The sequence below is a fragment of the Penicillium subrubescens genome, assembly GCF_028828155.1.
Source record: "Penicillium subrubescens strain IBT 31985 chromosome Unknown utg000011l_segment0_segment0, whole genome shotgun sequence".
Lineage (NCBI taxonomy): Eukaryota > Fungi > Ascomycota > Eurotiomycetes > Eurotiales > Aspergillaceae > Penicillium > Penicillium subrubescens.
In genome coordinates this window covers 1,774,015-1,788,070 of record NW_026643161.1, presented here as the reverse complement: position 1 = coordinate 1,788,070, position 14,056 = coordinate 1,774,015, and the positions used below count along the sequence as shown (strand labels likewise).

The 14,056-nt window shown below is 48.1% G+C and overlaps 5 protein-coding genes across 5 annotated transcripts; 3 read left to right on the top strand and 2 right to left on the bottom strand.

Annotated features, from left to right (window-relative positions):
• Positions 1–124: 124 nt before the first annotated feature.
• N7473_012948 (uncharacterized protein) lies at positions 125–566 on the top strand (the record flags this gene model as incomplete). The annotated part of the gene is made up of 2 exons (XM_057158887.1): positions 125–387; positions 443–566. 2 exons carry the CDS (start codon positions 125–127, stop codon positions 564–566), a joined length of 387 nt encoding a protein of 128 aa, XP_057002841.1.
• Positions 567–2,215: 1,649 nt separating this feature from the next.
• On the top strand, positions 2,216–3,149 carry N7473_012947 (Succinate semialdehyde dehydrogenase; the record flags this gene model as incomplete). The annotated part of the gene is made up of 4 exons (XM_057158886.1): positions 2,216–2,317; positions 2,537–2,891; positions 2,960–2,972; positions 3,026–3,149. 4 exons carry the CDS (start codon positions 2,216–2,218, stop codon positions 3,147–3,149), a joined length of 594 nt encoding a protein of 197 aa, XP_057002840.1.
• Positions 3,150–4,272: 1,123 nt separating this feature from the next.
• On the bottom strand, positions 4,273–5,684 carry N7473_012946 (uncharacterized protein; the record flags this gene model as incomplete). Its single annotated transcript, XM_057158885.1, has 5 exons — positions 4,273–4,673; positions 4,758–4,822; positions 4,881–5,272; positions 5,364–5,471; positions 5,523–5,684. The coding sequence occupies 5 exons, from the start codon at positions 5,682–5,684 to the stop codon at positions 4,273–4,275; spliced, it is 1,128 nt and encodes a 375-aa protein (XP_057002839.1).
• Positions 5,685–7,794: 2,110 nt separating this feature from the next.
• On the top strand, positions 7,795–9,876 carry N7473_012945 (WD40 repeat domain-containing protein; the record flags this gene model as incomplete). Its single annotated transcript, XM_057158884.1, has 4 exons — positions 7,795–8,127; positions 8,194–8,700; positions 8,772–9,642; positions 9,725–9,876. The coding sequence occupies 4 exons, from the start codon at positions 7,795–7,797 to the stop codon at positions 9,874–9,876; spliced, it is 1,863 nt and encodes a 620-aa protein (XP_057002838.1).
• Positions 9,877–10,340: 464 nt separating this feature from the next.
• On the bottom strand, positions 10,341–13,576 carry N7473_012944 (uncharacterized protein; the record flags this gene model as incomplete). The annotated part of the gene is made up of 3 exons (XM_057158883.1): positions 10,341–11,605; positions 11,695–13,247; positions 13,555–13,576. The coding sequence occupies 3 exons, from the start codon at positions 13,574–13,576 to the stop codon at positions 11,168–11,170; spliced, it is 2,013 nt and encodes a 670-aa protein (XP_057002837.1). The 3' UTR covers positions 10,341–11,167.
• Between the last annotated feature and the right edge of the window lie 480 nt (positions 13,577–14,056).

Genomic DNA, 14,056 nt, shown 5'->3' with positions numbered 1-14,056 from the left:
CATCCCCTTTGAAGAAATGTCTGCTACTCAAGTGATCACCCCAACTGTGGCGCCCAAGGTGTAGCATGTTGGCCAGACCACATGGCGTGCAACCCGTCCCACTGAGCCGATTCTTTATTTCCTGATGGACGAGGCCAAAATTGAGACTAAGCAGTCTTTTGATGCCAAGAAACACCTGTGCTATGAGCCTCCCAATAAGATCTACACCATGGAGATCGGCCTTGAGGGACAGGGTATTTCTCCCGTTGCTGTCACCGCGCCATCCCACCTCTTCACTGAGGAAGCTATCAAGCAGATGAGGGCTGAGATCTTCAGCCAGCCTGTACTGGATAACTGCCTTTACATGTCTGAGTTTGTCAAGAGCACTGTCCGTGGAATGGGATCCGCGTAAGTTGTCCTCAACTTCTTTCCCTGGGCGACAACTTGCTAATACCATCAATAGGCGAGCTCACTTCACATGTGGCGCCTGGAACAGCGATGAAGTCCTGGCTAAGGTATCCGAGGTCACTGGCATCGAGCTGATCCCTGCCATGGACAACGAGATTGCTGCTGTCAACATTTCTTAGGTTTAACAGGCTGGGGAATACAAACGCGCATGAAAACTTTGCCAACTTCACATAGAATTATTACCAGGATTGTGTTTCATCTATCAGTGAAAACATGTACATCATGCAGCTTGCCCATAACAAAATGTGATGTCAAAGACAGCGCGTCTTTTCATCACTCCAACTGAATAGAATAGAAGTGCTCGGAAGCTAACGTAAAACCGGTATATTTGCCCACCTTTGCTCCGGACTTGAACCTCATCGAGAAGCTCTTCGTTAAGCTAATGGCCTTCAACCATTGGAAGAAACAATAAAACTAGCGCGATTTCAATATTCCTCTGTAGAGCCTTTCAGCGGCGCAACGCATCAAGCCTTTCTCTCTTCCAACTATCATACAGCTCGTCGTCTGTCGGGTCTAAACAACAACCTATCTGATGGAAGAGCCATAACTGCTTCATAAAGCCCTCGTTCGGTTGGCAATTTGACCGACTTCGCTGCAAAAGAGTCAATGCAGTATCTGGCGTAAGTTTCGTCGGATCCCGATAGAGAAGGTAGGCTATACAAATGGCAGCTGATCGTGACACACCTAGGCCGCTGCATCGTTCGAATTCGGTTTTTTTCTGTCAGCTTTACCATGCAAAAGTAGTGAAATCAAAAGTCAATGTTCAGTGTCAGAAACATTTCGACAAACTAACCAGTGGACCAGTACCCTTCCTTCATGCGTAAGAGCCGAGTGAATAAATTCATTAGTCTCGCGAAAATGCCGGAGAAGGTCCTGGTTGACGGAATCCTCCACGGGGATCGTAAGATGTCTGATATTCCTCTTTTGGAAGAAGTCGGGATCCGCGTTCGATATCATTTTGAAGTACCGGTCAACATGGACAAGGGAAAGAACATGTGTGATTCTAGCATTTTCAATGGATTGTTGTAGCCCAAGTACTCTGTTATTTAGTTAGTGCTTGTTGAATCGTCTTTGTTATGCTTCAAAATAGGTTCTTTACCCTCCAATGTATAGATTCAATCCGCCAATCTGAGAAATAGACATTGTCGAGGATGTGAATCGGGTACTAATCAAACGGGGGCCGTAACAGGGAAAATACGAGGAGGATGAAGAGGCACAGTCCGCTCTCTTTTATGTTTTTTTTTTCGAATCCTGATGCCTAGAGTACTAATGTCGATCCATCCACGTGAAATATTGGCACAGCACCGTCATAGAATGCTCGTCAATAGTCAGGCGCGAATGTCGAAAATGTGGTTTGACGCCCAGGTTCGCTCTCCACGGAGGAAAATTACGACCCCTCAGGCCGCTCCTTGTAAGCACTTGAGCCTTGAGTTTGACTGGGGCGGACTATTGATCCCCCGTAGTCAGAAAGCGAAATTTAATTTTTTACCAGTCTAGCACCACCCTATTTAGCGGCCTACCCCCGATGTAGGGCTCATGACACATCACACCGCTTAGGCTAGGTCTGCAAGAGCAACAGTACTATACAATGAAACGGTACTCGTCTCGAGGAAGTTATTAGAAGCCTCTATGTCCATATCTACTTGTCTAATATATATAGTTTTAGATTGATTTAGACGCGTATAGCCACTACGCTGGGAGTGCGATGGGAGCTGTTGCCACTGGGGAAAACATCTTCTCTGCCTTCTTGCCCTTGGCAACATTCAGTATGTACAAAAACCTTGGGTTAAACTGGGCAAGCACATTGCTTGCCTTTGTATCGCTAGTGCTGTCACTAGTTCCGACACTGATGTTTGTCTGGGGAAAGGAGGTCCGGGCTCGGAGTACTTTCATGAGCGTGATGACGAAAGATACAGCGAAAGGGAGCGATGATCTGATTTAGATCGACTTGTCACTCGAATACTGAGCTTTCTCAGATTAGAGAGAAGCTTGCTTTGATAAGAGCGAATAGAATAGATGCTCAAGGTCACTGGACAAAACTTTGTTTGTGCAAATCGTTTTTTTCATCAAGGAGGGTATCTACGAGTAGTTTAGCAAGCACTTTGTGGAGGAGACGAAGATATTCCAAGTTGGTGACGGTCAGAATGCAGCTTCAACTCATGGCCCACTCACCAACGGCGTGGTCAAGACGCAGGAGCACATCAGCGATGCCGTCAGCAAGAACGCTTCTGTGCCTCTGGGTGACAACCCATTGCCTTCATTTGGAAAGAACTTCCACGAACTCACAATCCTGGGCAATGTGGACGGTTTGATGAAGATCGCCTACGAAGAGACCTTTGGCCCCGTTGCAGCACTTGCCAAGTTCTCGACTGAGGACGAGGTCGCACGCCGTGCAAACAGTTGCGAGGTTGGTCTCGCATCCTACCTTATGACAAGCGACCAGGGTAGGGCATACCGAGTGTCTGAGAGACTGTAGTTTGGTATGGTTGCGATCAACACGATGGTATCTCAGATTCTGCTGCAACGTGAGTTCACCTGTCAAAAAGAATTGATGCTTAGTTTTACTAACCTTTTATAGATTTAGCGGTGTCAAGCACTCCGGCATGGGCCGTAAGGGCAGCAAGTATGGAATTGACGACTATGTGAACATCAAGATGATCGTGACCGGTGATATTAACACTGTGTACACATCTAACTTGTAGATGTTTTAAATCAGCAGATGAAAGGATGTGATGGGGTGGTGTTTTCGGTTAAACACTTTTTCGTTGTATCAGGCAGAGGCTTTCCTGGCATCACCATTTTTCATGCCTCACCGTTTTTTCATGTATTGTTTTTCCTAGTATCGCCGTTTCTCTTAGTATCACTGTTTTTCCTGGCATCCTGATTTTGTCGTTGGCATCCCGATTTTGTCGTTGGCATCACGGTTGCTTCGTTGCTTCACGGCTTTTTCGTGATATCCCAGCCTAATACTATCTGACTTAAACTGTATTACAGATGATATATCAAACGCCTTATGTCATTAAGCAGAAGCAGTGCTATACTCTTAAGGAATGACACCTGTGACACCTGTTGTATGTATGTGCGACGAGAGCGAGTACAAGCATCTTAGTGCACCTATTATAACTGTAAGTAATCTCATTTCATATCCTATGTGAAGGGATTCTCGCATATGTTGCAATATTATCTTTAGACTACGATGTAATATGCCCTAAGAGGATGATGTAGTACTAGAAAGTTACTCCTGTATCACTTACATATACTAGACATTTAAAAAATATCCTTACAGTATTTCAGCATCACTCACACATCCCGTGACCTCCTCGCGCCATTTTGCTGTCGCGCAAGACAATTAATGGTCAACAGATGTTCTTAAAATACGATGCATCCAGATTCTTTTGTGGTATCAACGGCTTTCTTAGTATACAGTTTTTCGCGATATACGAATTTTTCGCGGCATAAGATCTTTTCGTGGTATACGATCTTCTCGTGGCATTACAACATCACGATATTTTCGTGGCGCCGCGCCTTTTTGGTAGCATTGCGACTTTTCGTAGTATCACAATTTGTTCGTGGCATCCTATTCAAATGTGATGTGGCGTTAGAAGCCTTGAAATTTCCACTCTTGATAGATCTATATGGTTAGAGATGATTACAATTTCCTCGGCGTAGATAGACAACCTTGGAAGTTTTAAGTGACTGTGCGCCTCAAAAAGGACAAAGAATACAGTCTCAGGGATAGTAATATGTCGTGTATTATTTTCATTATTAAATAAAATAAGGACAGAACTCATGACAGTCAGACTAGGTACAACCATTCAGCGAAACCTATTTTGGTCTTTCTGAAATAGTCTGTACAAAGGTCCTTTGCACCGTGACATAGTTTCTCGAGCTTACGGGGCTTGTATCGGGGTACAAAGCCTCCTCGCTGCTATTAGCAGTGATGAAATCGCACGATGGCGGAATCGTGACAGTATTGGTCACCCTGTTTTCTCCCCCAGACCGATTGTTCGTAGACCGAATTCCTGGAGAAACCCTCAAACCATCATTGTTAAGACTTGAGAGCGGGTATTTGTTATATCCTCTTCCAGCACTGCGTGAGTTTCGACCATATGATAGCTTTTCATCGAGAAGCCAGCGGAAGAGAGGACGGAGAGTGAATAGGCTACTAGCCGTGATTCCGAGACCCGTTTCTACGACCGACCAGATGGCTATTTGGAATGTAGAATCTTGGAAAAAAAAGGTTAGCACATAGCTCATACGATCAAAAGGAAAGCCACCGCAGTGCTGGCCATCTTCCATCAAAGACTTACGGAGAAAATTGGTATCGGCATAGAAGTGGAGGTACGGGATTCGCACAATGACCGCAACACTCGCACTGTTTCACTAAGATTAGTCTCTTCAACTTGGATATTGATCATGGAACGTTCACTTACATCGCGCCCATGCTGAGAATTCCTCCAACTGCAATCTTCGTCCGGTGGCTCATCTGTAGCTTCCAGACGAGGAAAATAGGTAGTAAGCCAAGCGTCAAATCGCACACAATCGTCAAGCAGCTGTAAATATATGCAACTTTGACCAAACTAGTGGTGGACATGCAGGTGCCTGATTTTGAAGGGTCCGCATAGTCCCAAAAGTAGGAAATCGGATGGCAATCAAGAAGCATAACCAGCCAAAACATAAGACTGACGGCGATTGTTAGAGCGATGATGCTCCAGATTATGATGCGGTGAATTCTCTTGACTGTTAATCGAAGGAGGGCGACGGCGATAGATATTTTGGCTAGTGCGGATGACCAGGTGTAGAAAATCTGACATAGCCACCAATACTAGAAAAAGCCATGATAGTTAGTATTTAGAAACGTGGGATGAGTTGCAGCAGCAAAATCTCAAAATATCTTTAGAATGATTAGCACATACCAGAAGAGCCGTTCTATAGCCCTCATAACTTGTGAAATCGGTGCGACTTCGGCCAAGCCCATTCATTGCCCCGATGAAGCAGCACACGTCAAACACCACAAATAATACCTGCAAAATGATTAGCATGATTTCTGTGCTAGCCGTCAAAAAAGAACTTACCAGCGCTGCCAGCATGATGGCATCATCCCAGCCAAAGGCTCGAACGATGTAAAGTCGCACAAAGGTCCTGAGCGAAACGGCCACGATAGAAACGACCATCATCACGATAGAGACTGTGAAAATCGCCAGACTTGGACCGGCCAGGTGCATTGTTGAGCCCATTCTGAAGATATTACCGGATTTTTCTTGCTAGCTCTCTTTTCACGCCGGACCGACTTATCAAGATGGCTGCTGTGAGCTCAGTGATAAAATAGTCGCGAATCTCTCACTCTCACCGTCGCATCTCCCACTATGCGGCGTAGAGATCAAGCCGGCACCATGAAAGAAGAAGCAAATCCTCCTTCCAAAAGAAAGCACCGCGGAGGCAAAGGTCGAGAGGGGAAGTTTCAGAATTTGCGATTTGACCTTGGAACTGAGAGTATTCGAAGCGACGGACTACCCACGAGCCCTTTCAGAGTGGAGCCACCCTTGTAAAGATGATTCGTGAATTCATCAATTAAGCTACCGAAGTCGATACGGGCATCGATAGAACGAGGGATCAGGCATCTCGAATACCAAGATAGGGATCAATCCCGCTGGATGTCCGGCTGGTCTCCATCGCGCTTAGATGGCTCTGTCCAATAAATAACTTTTTAGTCGCCGCACTAAGAGGATTGCCGTGACACTCTCCCATTGTTTCTCGGAAAGATTGTCTATCTTTTCAGAAGCCCCTGTCTAGACTTGAGGAGCTACGGCAGCAGGGTAGCATCGAATGCCACCCGAGGCTGGAAAACGTGCGCTAAGGGGCCGGGCCCACTATACTTGGCTCTGGTTATTGGGCAGTCTTTGGTAGACATACGTACAAACCTGAAAATATCCAATCAGCGGAATTGTAGTTACTTCGACTATTCCAGAATAAACGAGGGAAGCCTGACAGTTCGTTCGGAGGCTGCATGACATATAGCAGTTGAAGCTGAACCCGAACCGGGCCGGCATTTTGAAGTAACTTCAACAACAAATGCCCATGTACAATATTTTATGAAATCATGGGAGTAACCATTGATGTTATCTCTTGACGGATTTTTTTTCCTTTTTTCATCGTAGCAATTCAACTTCTAGTCCGTGTTAACGAGCTTCTAGAAAAGTTTTCTGAAACCCCGCCCCCAATTAAGCTTTACGTGAAACTTCCGCCATCGGCTTCCCCGTTAACTTCTTTCACGTGCTTTTCTACCATTCTCGGCTTTAATCTTTTAGTCTTAATAATGAAAGCATGACTCGAATTGCGTAGATTTTTGTTTCACAGGCCTAGGTTGAATGGGAGTGCATATTTGATTCTCGATTTAAAATGCGAGTCCCGAGATATAAATGGACTGTTACGGCCAAGATATTCAAGTTATCCACACTGGAACATGTGGATCGCTTTTACGAGGTTTATCCACCATCCTGAGATCTTTCGGTCCGACTTGGTCGTATAGTGATGATCTAGGGGTCTCGATATTGTCTTGGCCACAATGTTGCTAAATAAATATACATAGGGTCTATGAACTGGAGCAAGTGTTCCCCTGCAGGATCTGCCGTGGGCCGAGACGAGTAGCGATATGCATCACCAAGATAAAAGCGGTTGAGACACCCGCCAATGACAAAATTTGGTGGAGGTCATACGGAGAGGATGATATGCACGTTGTGTATCTCACTGAATCACAGTCTATTTCGACGGCCCTTGGAATATTCCCAGCCGAGACAAGTACAATAGCAGGCAGTTCAAAAGCAGCAACTTAAGTTCACAACCTACACTTTTTCGGAGAAAAACCTTTCTCATACCTTGGAAAGACTCGAAATCCAAGGGAATTTCCCTAGAATTTGACTTCAAGATAAGCTTGTGTGGGCTATCATGCAGTGCTCTGTGAAGTTTTTTGCTTATCTTGTGAGCAATTAACGTCAACAGACTGTAAATGATGGCTCGGCGGTGGATTGAGAAATTCTCTGACATAAGCCTCATCAATTTTGTGCTGCCAATTCAAAACCATCACTCAGCCGTATTTAATAGCGTATATCGATAGTAGAAATGGAGATTTCGTCGATGAGAGCATAAGGTGTTTACAATTTCTGCCTCAGGCATACATACAGTATTTCCGCTTTTCCCACCGCCCATTTCTGCCGTTTCTGCAAAAATCAAAGCGAAAAATATTCTGATCCCGCCGCCGCAAGCTCTCGACGCCGATCGCCGCGGAGAAATTAATCTGTGCAGCAATTTTTCAGATCGATTCCGATCTCACAGCACAGAGCCACCACCATGTCCAGCGCTGGACTCAAGACCGAGACCAAGCGGGTCTCTGCTCGGTCACCGTTCGAGAACACCACGCCTCAAACCCATTCCGCGGTTGAGGACATTGACATGGACGATGAGACGAGCTCGGACGAGGAGAGCATCCCCGAGAAGGGTGAGGACGAGCTGAAGCTTGAGCGTATGCTTTTCGGAGATGATGAGGGCTTTATGGGCGCATTGAAGGCCCAGCAGGAGCGGGAGGGTGGTATGCAGCTCACTTTGCATAGCGATGCGGAGAGCGCGAGCGCGGATGAAGAGGATGATGAAGAGGGTGATTTGAATAATATGGCCGACGCAGATGTATGTGATTTTTATTGAGCTCGACGACACTTCTGACAGTCAGGCTAATTATTCGCCAATATTTAGCTCTTCTTCCTCGACTCTGGCGATGTTCAGACTACCACCGATCTCATCGAATCCCCCGAGACACCGTCAGATGAAGAACAGGAAGAGGAATCTGCCCCAGCAATTTGGCACGACAGTGACGACGAGCGCATCGCCGTATCTCTCGTCAGTCAATCTAAGCTGCGCAAACTGCGCAACACCGAATCCGAAGATATCATCAGTGGCACGGAGTACATTCGACGACTGCGCAGACAATTCCAACGCATGAACCCGACTCCCGAGTGGGCGGACCCCGAGCTTGCATCTAAGCGCCGCAAGACCGATTCCGATGACTCGGATGTGGACAGAGACGAGGACATGGAATCGGATGAGGATGAGCAATTGGCCGCGCAGCCGCTGGCCAAGCTGCTTCAAAACACCACCGAGCTCACTCGCATCGAAGACAATACCAAATCTGGTAGCAAGCGCAAGCTGCGCCAGGAAGTGGTTGATATTCAGCGATTGAAGGACGTCGGCAAGACGCAGCCGGTAAGATCAACCCCAGATTAAACGATTCCATTGGCTTCCCAAAGTATACCATTCTAACATATCTACTACAGTCCTCCATCGACTCCCTCATGTTCCACCCGCACTACCCACTCCTCCTCTCTTCCGGCCCAGCCTCCACCCTCTTCCTACACCACATCTCCCCTTCAGCACCCTCACCAAACCCCCTCCTCACCTCCCTGCACATCAAGCACACGCCCCTCCACACCTCCGCCTTCGCCCCACCCAGCGGAAACCGTATCTTCGCCGCCGGCCGCCGCCGCTACTTCCACATCTGGGACCTGGACACCGGCAAAGTGGACAAAGTCAACGGCTCCGCGGACCGCAAGGAAGAACAAAAGTCCATGGAGCGCTTCAAGGTATCCCCCTGCGGCCGATACGTCGGTCTGGTGGGTACATCGCGCAAGGGCGGTGGTATGATCAACGTGCTCGACTCCGGTACTGCGCAATGGATTGCGCAGGTGCGCGTTGATGGACGCGGCGGTGTAGCTGATTTCGCGTGGTGGTCGAATGGTGAGGGTATGACTGTTGCTAGTAAAAACGGTGAGGTTTCAGAGTGGGATGGACGGCAGCGGAGGATTATTGCGCGCTGGTTGGATGCGGGTGCTGTGGGTAATACCGTGATTGCGCTTGGTGGTCAGAGTGGTCGGGATCAACTTGGTGGGGATCGGTGGGTTGCTATTGGTAGTACCAGCGGTATCGTGAATATCTACGATCGTCGCGAATGGGCTGCTGCTGCAGCCGCGGGTGCGAAGAGCAATGTCCCGGTCCAGGATGACTCGACGCAGGCGGGTGTCCCGCGGAGCCCGACACCTACTCGTGTCTTTGACCAGCTTACCACGCCGGTCAGCCATTTGGTCTTTGCACCGGATGGACAGATGATGGTTATGGCTAGTCGATGGAAGCGTGATGCGCTGAGACTTGGTATGTATAGCACTACGCAGTACCCCCCTCCCCGTTGCCTCATTGGTATTTGTCTGAATATACAGCTAACTGTATCCTACAGTGCACCTCCCATCCTGCACCGTCTACCGCAACTGGCCCACCTCCAACACTCCCCTAGGCCGTATCTCATCCGTGGCAATCTCGCCGAACAATGAGCAATTGGCTGTCGCTAATGAGCAGGGTCGTATCCGTCTGTTTGAGATTAGGGGGTAGATGCTGTGTGGTCTGGATTCTGTATTCTGGATTCTCGGAGTATTTTGTATATCCGGCGTGATTGATAGCATGTTCCATGCTCAAGTTAGATAGATATGGCATCAGCATGAATGTACCACTTTCATCAAAATTTGGTTTGAAACTTAAAATGGGGTATAAACCACTCAGAATAGCAATGGCCCCTGTTAGGACAAGGGACAATGGGATATGAGGCCTGAAATGAGCACCTCATGACTTTATCTAGATCCATAGATGTATTTCCCCCCGGGCCTGCTCGTATATACAACTGGAGTAATGTATGGACAGCCACTATACTAAATACTATGAAGCAATACCACCCACCCGCAAATTCAGACTAGACAGGTACCTATCAACAACTCCCAACCAAACCTACCATCTCAATCTCAAATATCCAAATTACAAGTTCAGACAAAATAAGATAAACCAAGGTTGAAATCTAAAATCTTGAATATATTTGTATTCCATCATCTTTTCTTTTCTCTTATCTGTAAATCTGTAGCTGTGTTAAACCCAAAAAGGAAAAAAGAAAAAAATCTAAGTTGCAACCAGGTGAACTTTCCGTAGCCCCCAAAAAGAGCCATCCAAATCAAAATCACAATCACGCCAAACTCGGAGTTCAAAATCAGATCCAACAAAACCGAAAACCGAAAACCGAAAACCGAAGGACGCAAATGAAAATGAGGAAAAGACAAGGGAAAGCGAAAGCGAAAGCGAAAGCGATAGCCAACGCCAAATCTGGGTATTGTAAATGAATGAATGAATGAATGAATCAATGAATGTGTAAGCAGGAAAGGGAATGTGGATATCACCAGCGCCGGATTCAAAGCAATTTCAGGTCAAGTCAAGTCAGTAACGTTCAGAGTCAGTGTCATCTCTCATATCGTAGTAAAGGAAAGGAATGGAAATGCTTTCATCAGGCGCCAGGCCGGGGGGCAAGTCTATACTCTGGGTTCCTTGTTATGAACACAAGGTTGAAAACAAACAGAAAAACGAAAAAGGAATAAAGAAGCAGAACCAGAGGGGTATGAGGGTATATATCGGATCAAAAGCAGATAGCGCAAAACAAACAAAATGCTGGGTATATGTCGAGGGTGTCTGTCGCTATGGACCTGACCCTCTGAATGGGATTCGCGATAGAATTCCCAGGTGTTGGAAAGAATGATCGAGATCCTCCAAATTTGAAGTTTGAGAATGGCACCATGTCAAGGCGTGGAAATAGGCGACGTTGTAGATGCCAAGCGTACGCGTAGCAAGACGAATGGCTGGTTCATCACTCCTCATCCCCAGCCTCCGCCCACTTCGGAACCCTCCCATCCTCCCCAATATAATCTCTAATCACACACGTCGACCGATCAGGACCCTGACACACCTTCCGGCGATTCAAATGCTTAAAGCGCGGTCCAATAGGCCCATTCACATAATGATACTGACCCGCAAAGCGATACTGCCTCGAGTCTCCAAGCGGATAAAATTTATCACCCCAGTGGCCCCGGAAATAAAACCACTCGGTTGGCGCGTCGGGGGTGAATGTTGATGAGCGGAGGTGGTCGGTGTCGTAATCGTAGGTATAACCCTTGGCGTTTAGCAGGGGATCCCAGAGTGGGCCTCGGTCTGTGATATCGTGTAATAGGCCCCAGGGTAGGATGTATTCGTGGACGCCGGCGTGGGCGTACATTGCGTGGCTTCCTTCGGCGGAGTAGATGACGGGCTTGAAGGATGTTAGTACTGTATTCAGCTGGGATTGAAGTGAAGGGAAGAGGGGAGAGGGGGTTGATGGGATTTGTCGGTGTTACTCACTCGTCGTCCAATTTTCTCAACTGCTTCGTACCGGAATGCCTCGCCGGCGGTATGCGCGCTGAAGAAGAGTGCTTTCGGCTGGCCATTGTGGAATCGCACTAGACAATGTTCCCAGTCACCAACGTGATTTCCAAATCGCACGTTGACAACGGTATTCCCCAGGTTGAAGCTGTAGAAGTAGAACCAAAAGGCGTCCACGATTCCATTGCCCTTGTCCATGACTAGCAGAACTGCGGGCGCCTCGCTGCGACCTCCGGCGGCTTGATTGCGATTCCCTTGAAGAGGTTCCTGGACAGGAGGATGACCCCCGTATCGCTTCCTCAATTCCTGTCTGAATCGGCGTTTGGCTTCCTTGGATTCATGCGCCAGTTCTTCCTGTTCTATGCGCTCGCGTCCTTCTTCAGTATATCTTCTCAAGTCGTCCCACTCATGATCGGTCTCATGTGAAATTTCACCATCGACCCGGCCATCCCAATCAGCCCACGACTCCTCCAATCCGCGCGTACTGCCATTGTCGTTGCCATCGCCGTTGCCATCGTCGTTACCATCATCATTTCCCGGCACCTGGGGAATATTCTGCTCCCCCTCAAGCCACGGCGGGCGCGAAGTGGGGTCATCATCACTAGTCAAAAACACATGTCTCCCACCCTCCCACTGATTCAAGCCATTCAAATCCTCCAACGTCGGATGATCCCACTGCGCCTGAATCGGAGTATAATTCAACATAGGCGTAGTATGATATAAATGCTCCGCAATATCCCCCGGCCAAAACTGTTCACCAGAATAAAGATGCACAAGTGGGGCATAATCAAAGACGTAGTCGGGGATCTCCCGTCTTGCCTGCTCATCGGCATCCCACTCAGACTGATTATGCTTATCGGCCCCGCCAGACCAAAACTCGCGCCAGGGTTTCTTCGCCAGATCCTCGTCGCTCAATTCAGACCAACGAGTCGGATCCCGACGCCCGTAGTGTTTGTTGACCATGCGGAAATGGGTTGCGCCGCAGACTCCGAGCCAGCGGCATGCTTTGCGGTCGAACCATGACTCGGAGGTGGCCAGCCAGCTTGGCTCTTCCTTGTCTTCTTCGTACCAGACCCAGGCGTTGGGGCGGACGGTGCGGGCGAGACTGTTGATGGAGACGTAGAGAATGAGGGTGGTGAGGGCGGCAATGGACGCCTTGACCTTGCGCGTCATCTGCTGAAGTGACTCGGCAGCGAGTCCCAGTGTCGAGCTCGCCGGGGGGTCCGTGGGAGTGGAATTTTCATAGACTGCGAGGGCGGATATCGCAAGGATTCCGGACGAAGCCGATAAGGTGTGGTCGGTGTCCGATTCAATGCAATTAGGAGCGAGGGGTGTTGCTGCTGTGGTTGGCGAGCATGCCGTGGAGAGAGGGTCACGATGATCTATAGTGGGATGAGACGCAACGAGGGAAACAAACAGCAGTAATAGGAGGAGTAGGAGGAGTAGTGGCAGAGGAGAGACTATAAAGAGCGAGTCAGACCGATGGACACATGGTTGATGATCAATCGTTTTTTTTTGTTTTGGAACCGGGACTTCCGAGTCCAGCGATCTCCCCGTGAGCAGAAGAAATAATACAGAAATACAGAACCAAAATGACTAAAGTCAAAAAATAATCACTAATGGAAGGGAGGGGAGAATCTCGAACAAGTCAGTGCGGGCGGCCGGGAACGTGCGGAAATGCATGGCAGCCAGAGCCAAGCCGGATGCGATCGTCCAGTAGGTACAGTAGGTACATGGGGGAGGTACAGTACATGGAGGCCTGAATTATGATGACTCTCCTGCAGGACCATACAGACCGGGGCCTGACGGGATCAACGGAAGACTCGGATCACAACTTACCAATACATGAGGTTCGGGCCATGGTTGGTGTCTTTGGTACTGTATAAGGCTAGAGAGGGGAGGGGGGATTGAGGGTTGCCTAATACCCTCTCTGGATAGACATGAAGTGGGGTGGAAGAGAGGAGGGGAAAAGGATAGAATGTATAGAACAGAATTTACAGAACAGGGCGATCTCGTAAGGCTGTGAGAGACCCGGTCTATGGTGAACCCTGTGAATTGAACCTTGAACCTTATAGATGAGTACGTGAGGGGAGGAGGTACAGTACATTGAGAAGGGGTGTAATAGTATCCATTGTACTCAATTATAGGTATGATAGATGTATGAAAGGATTCCATTTGACTTACTCATGAGTAACTGTTGCATAGTTAGTGTCAACAAACAAATGAAAGTAACCCGATGAAATCCCGAGTATCCTCCATGATCTTGTTAACGGAGTACTGCACTAACAAGACTCCGCAACTCTGTTCAGTACTGCGGCACTTCTGCCGTTGGCCCCGCCGC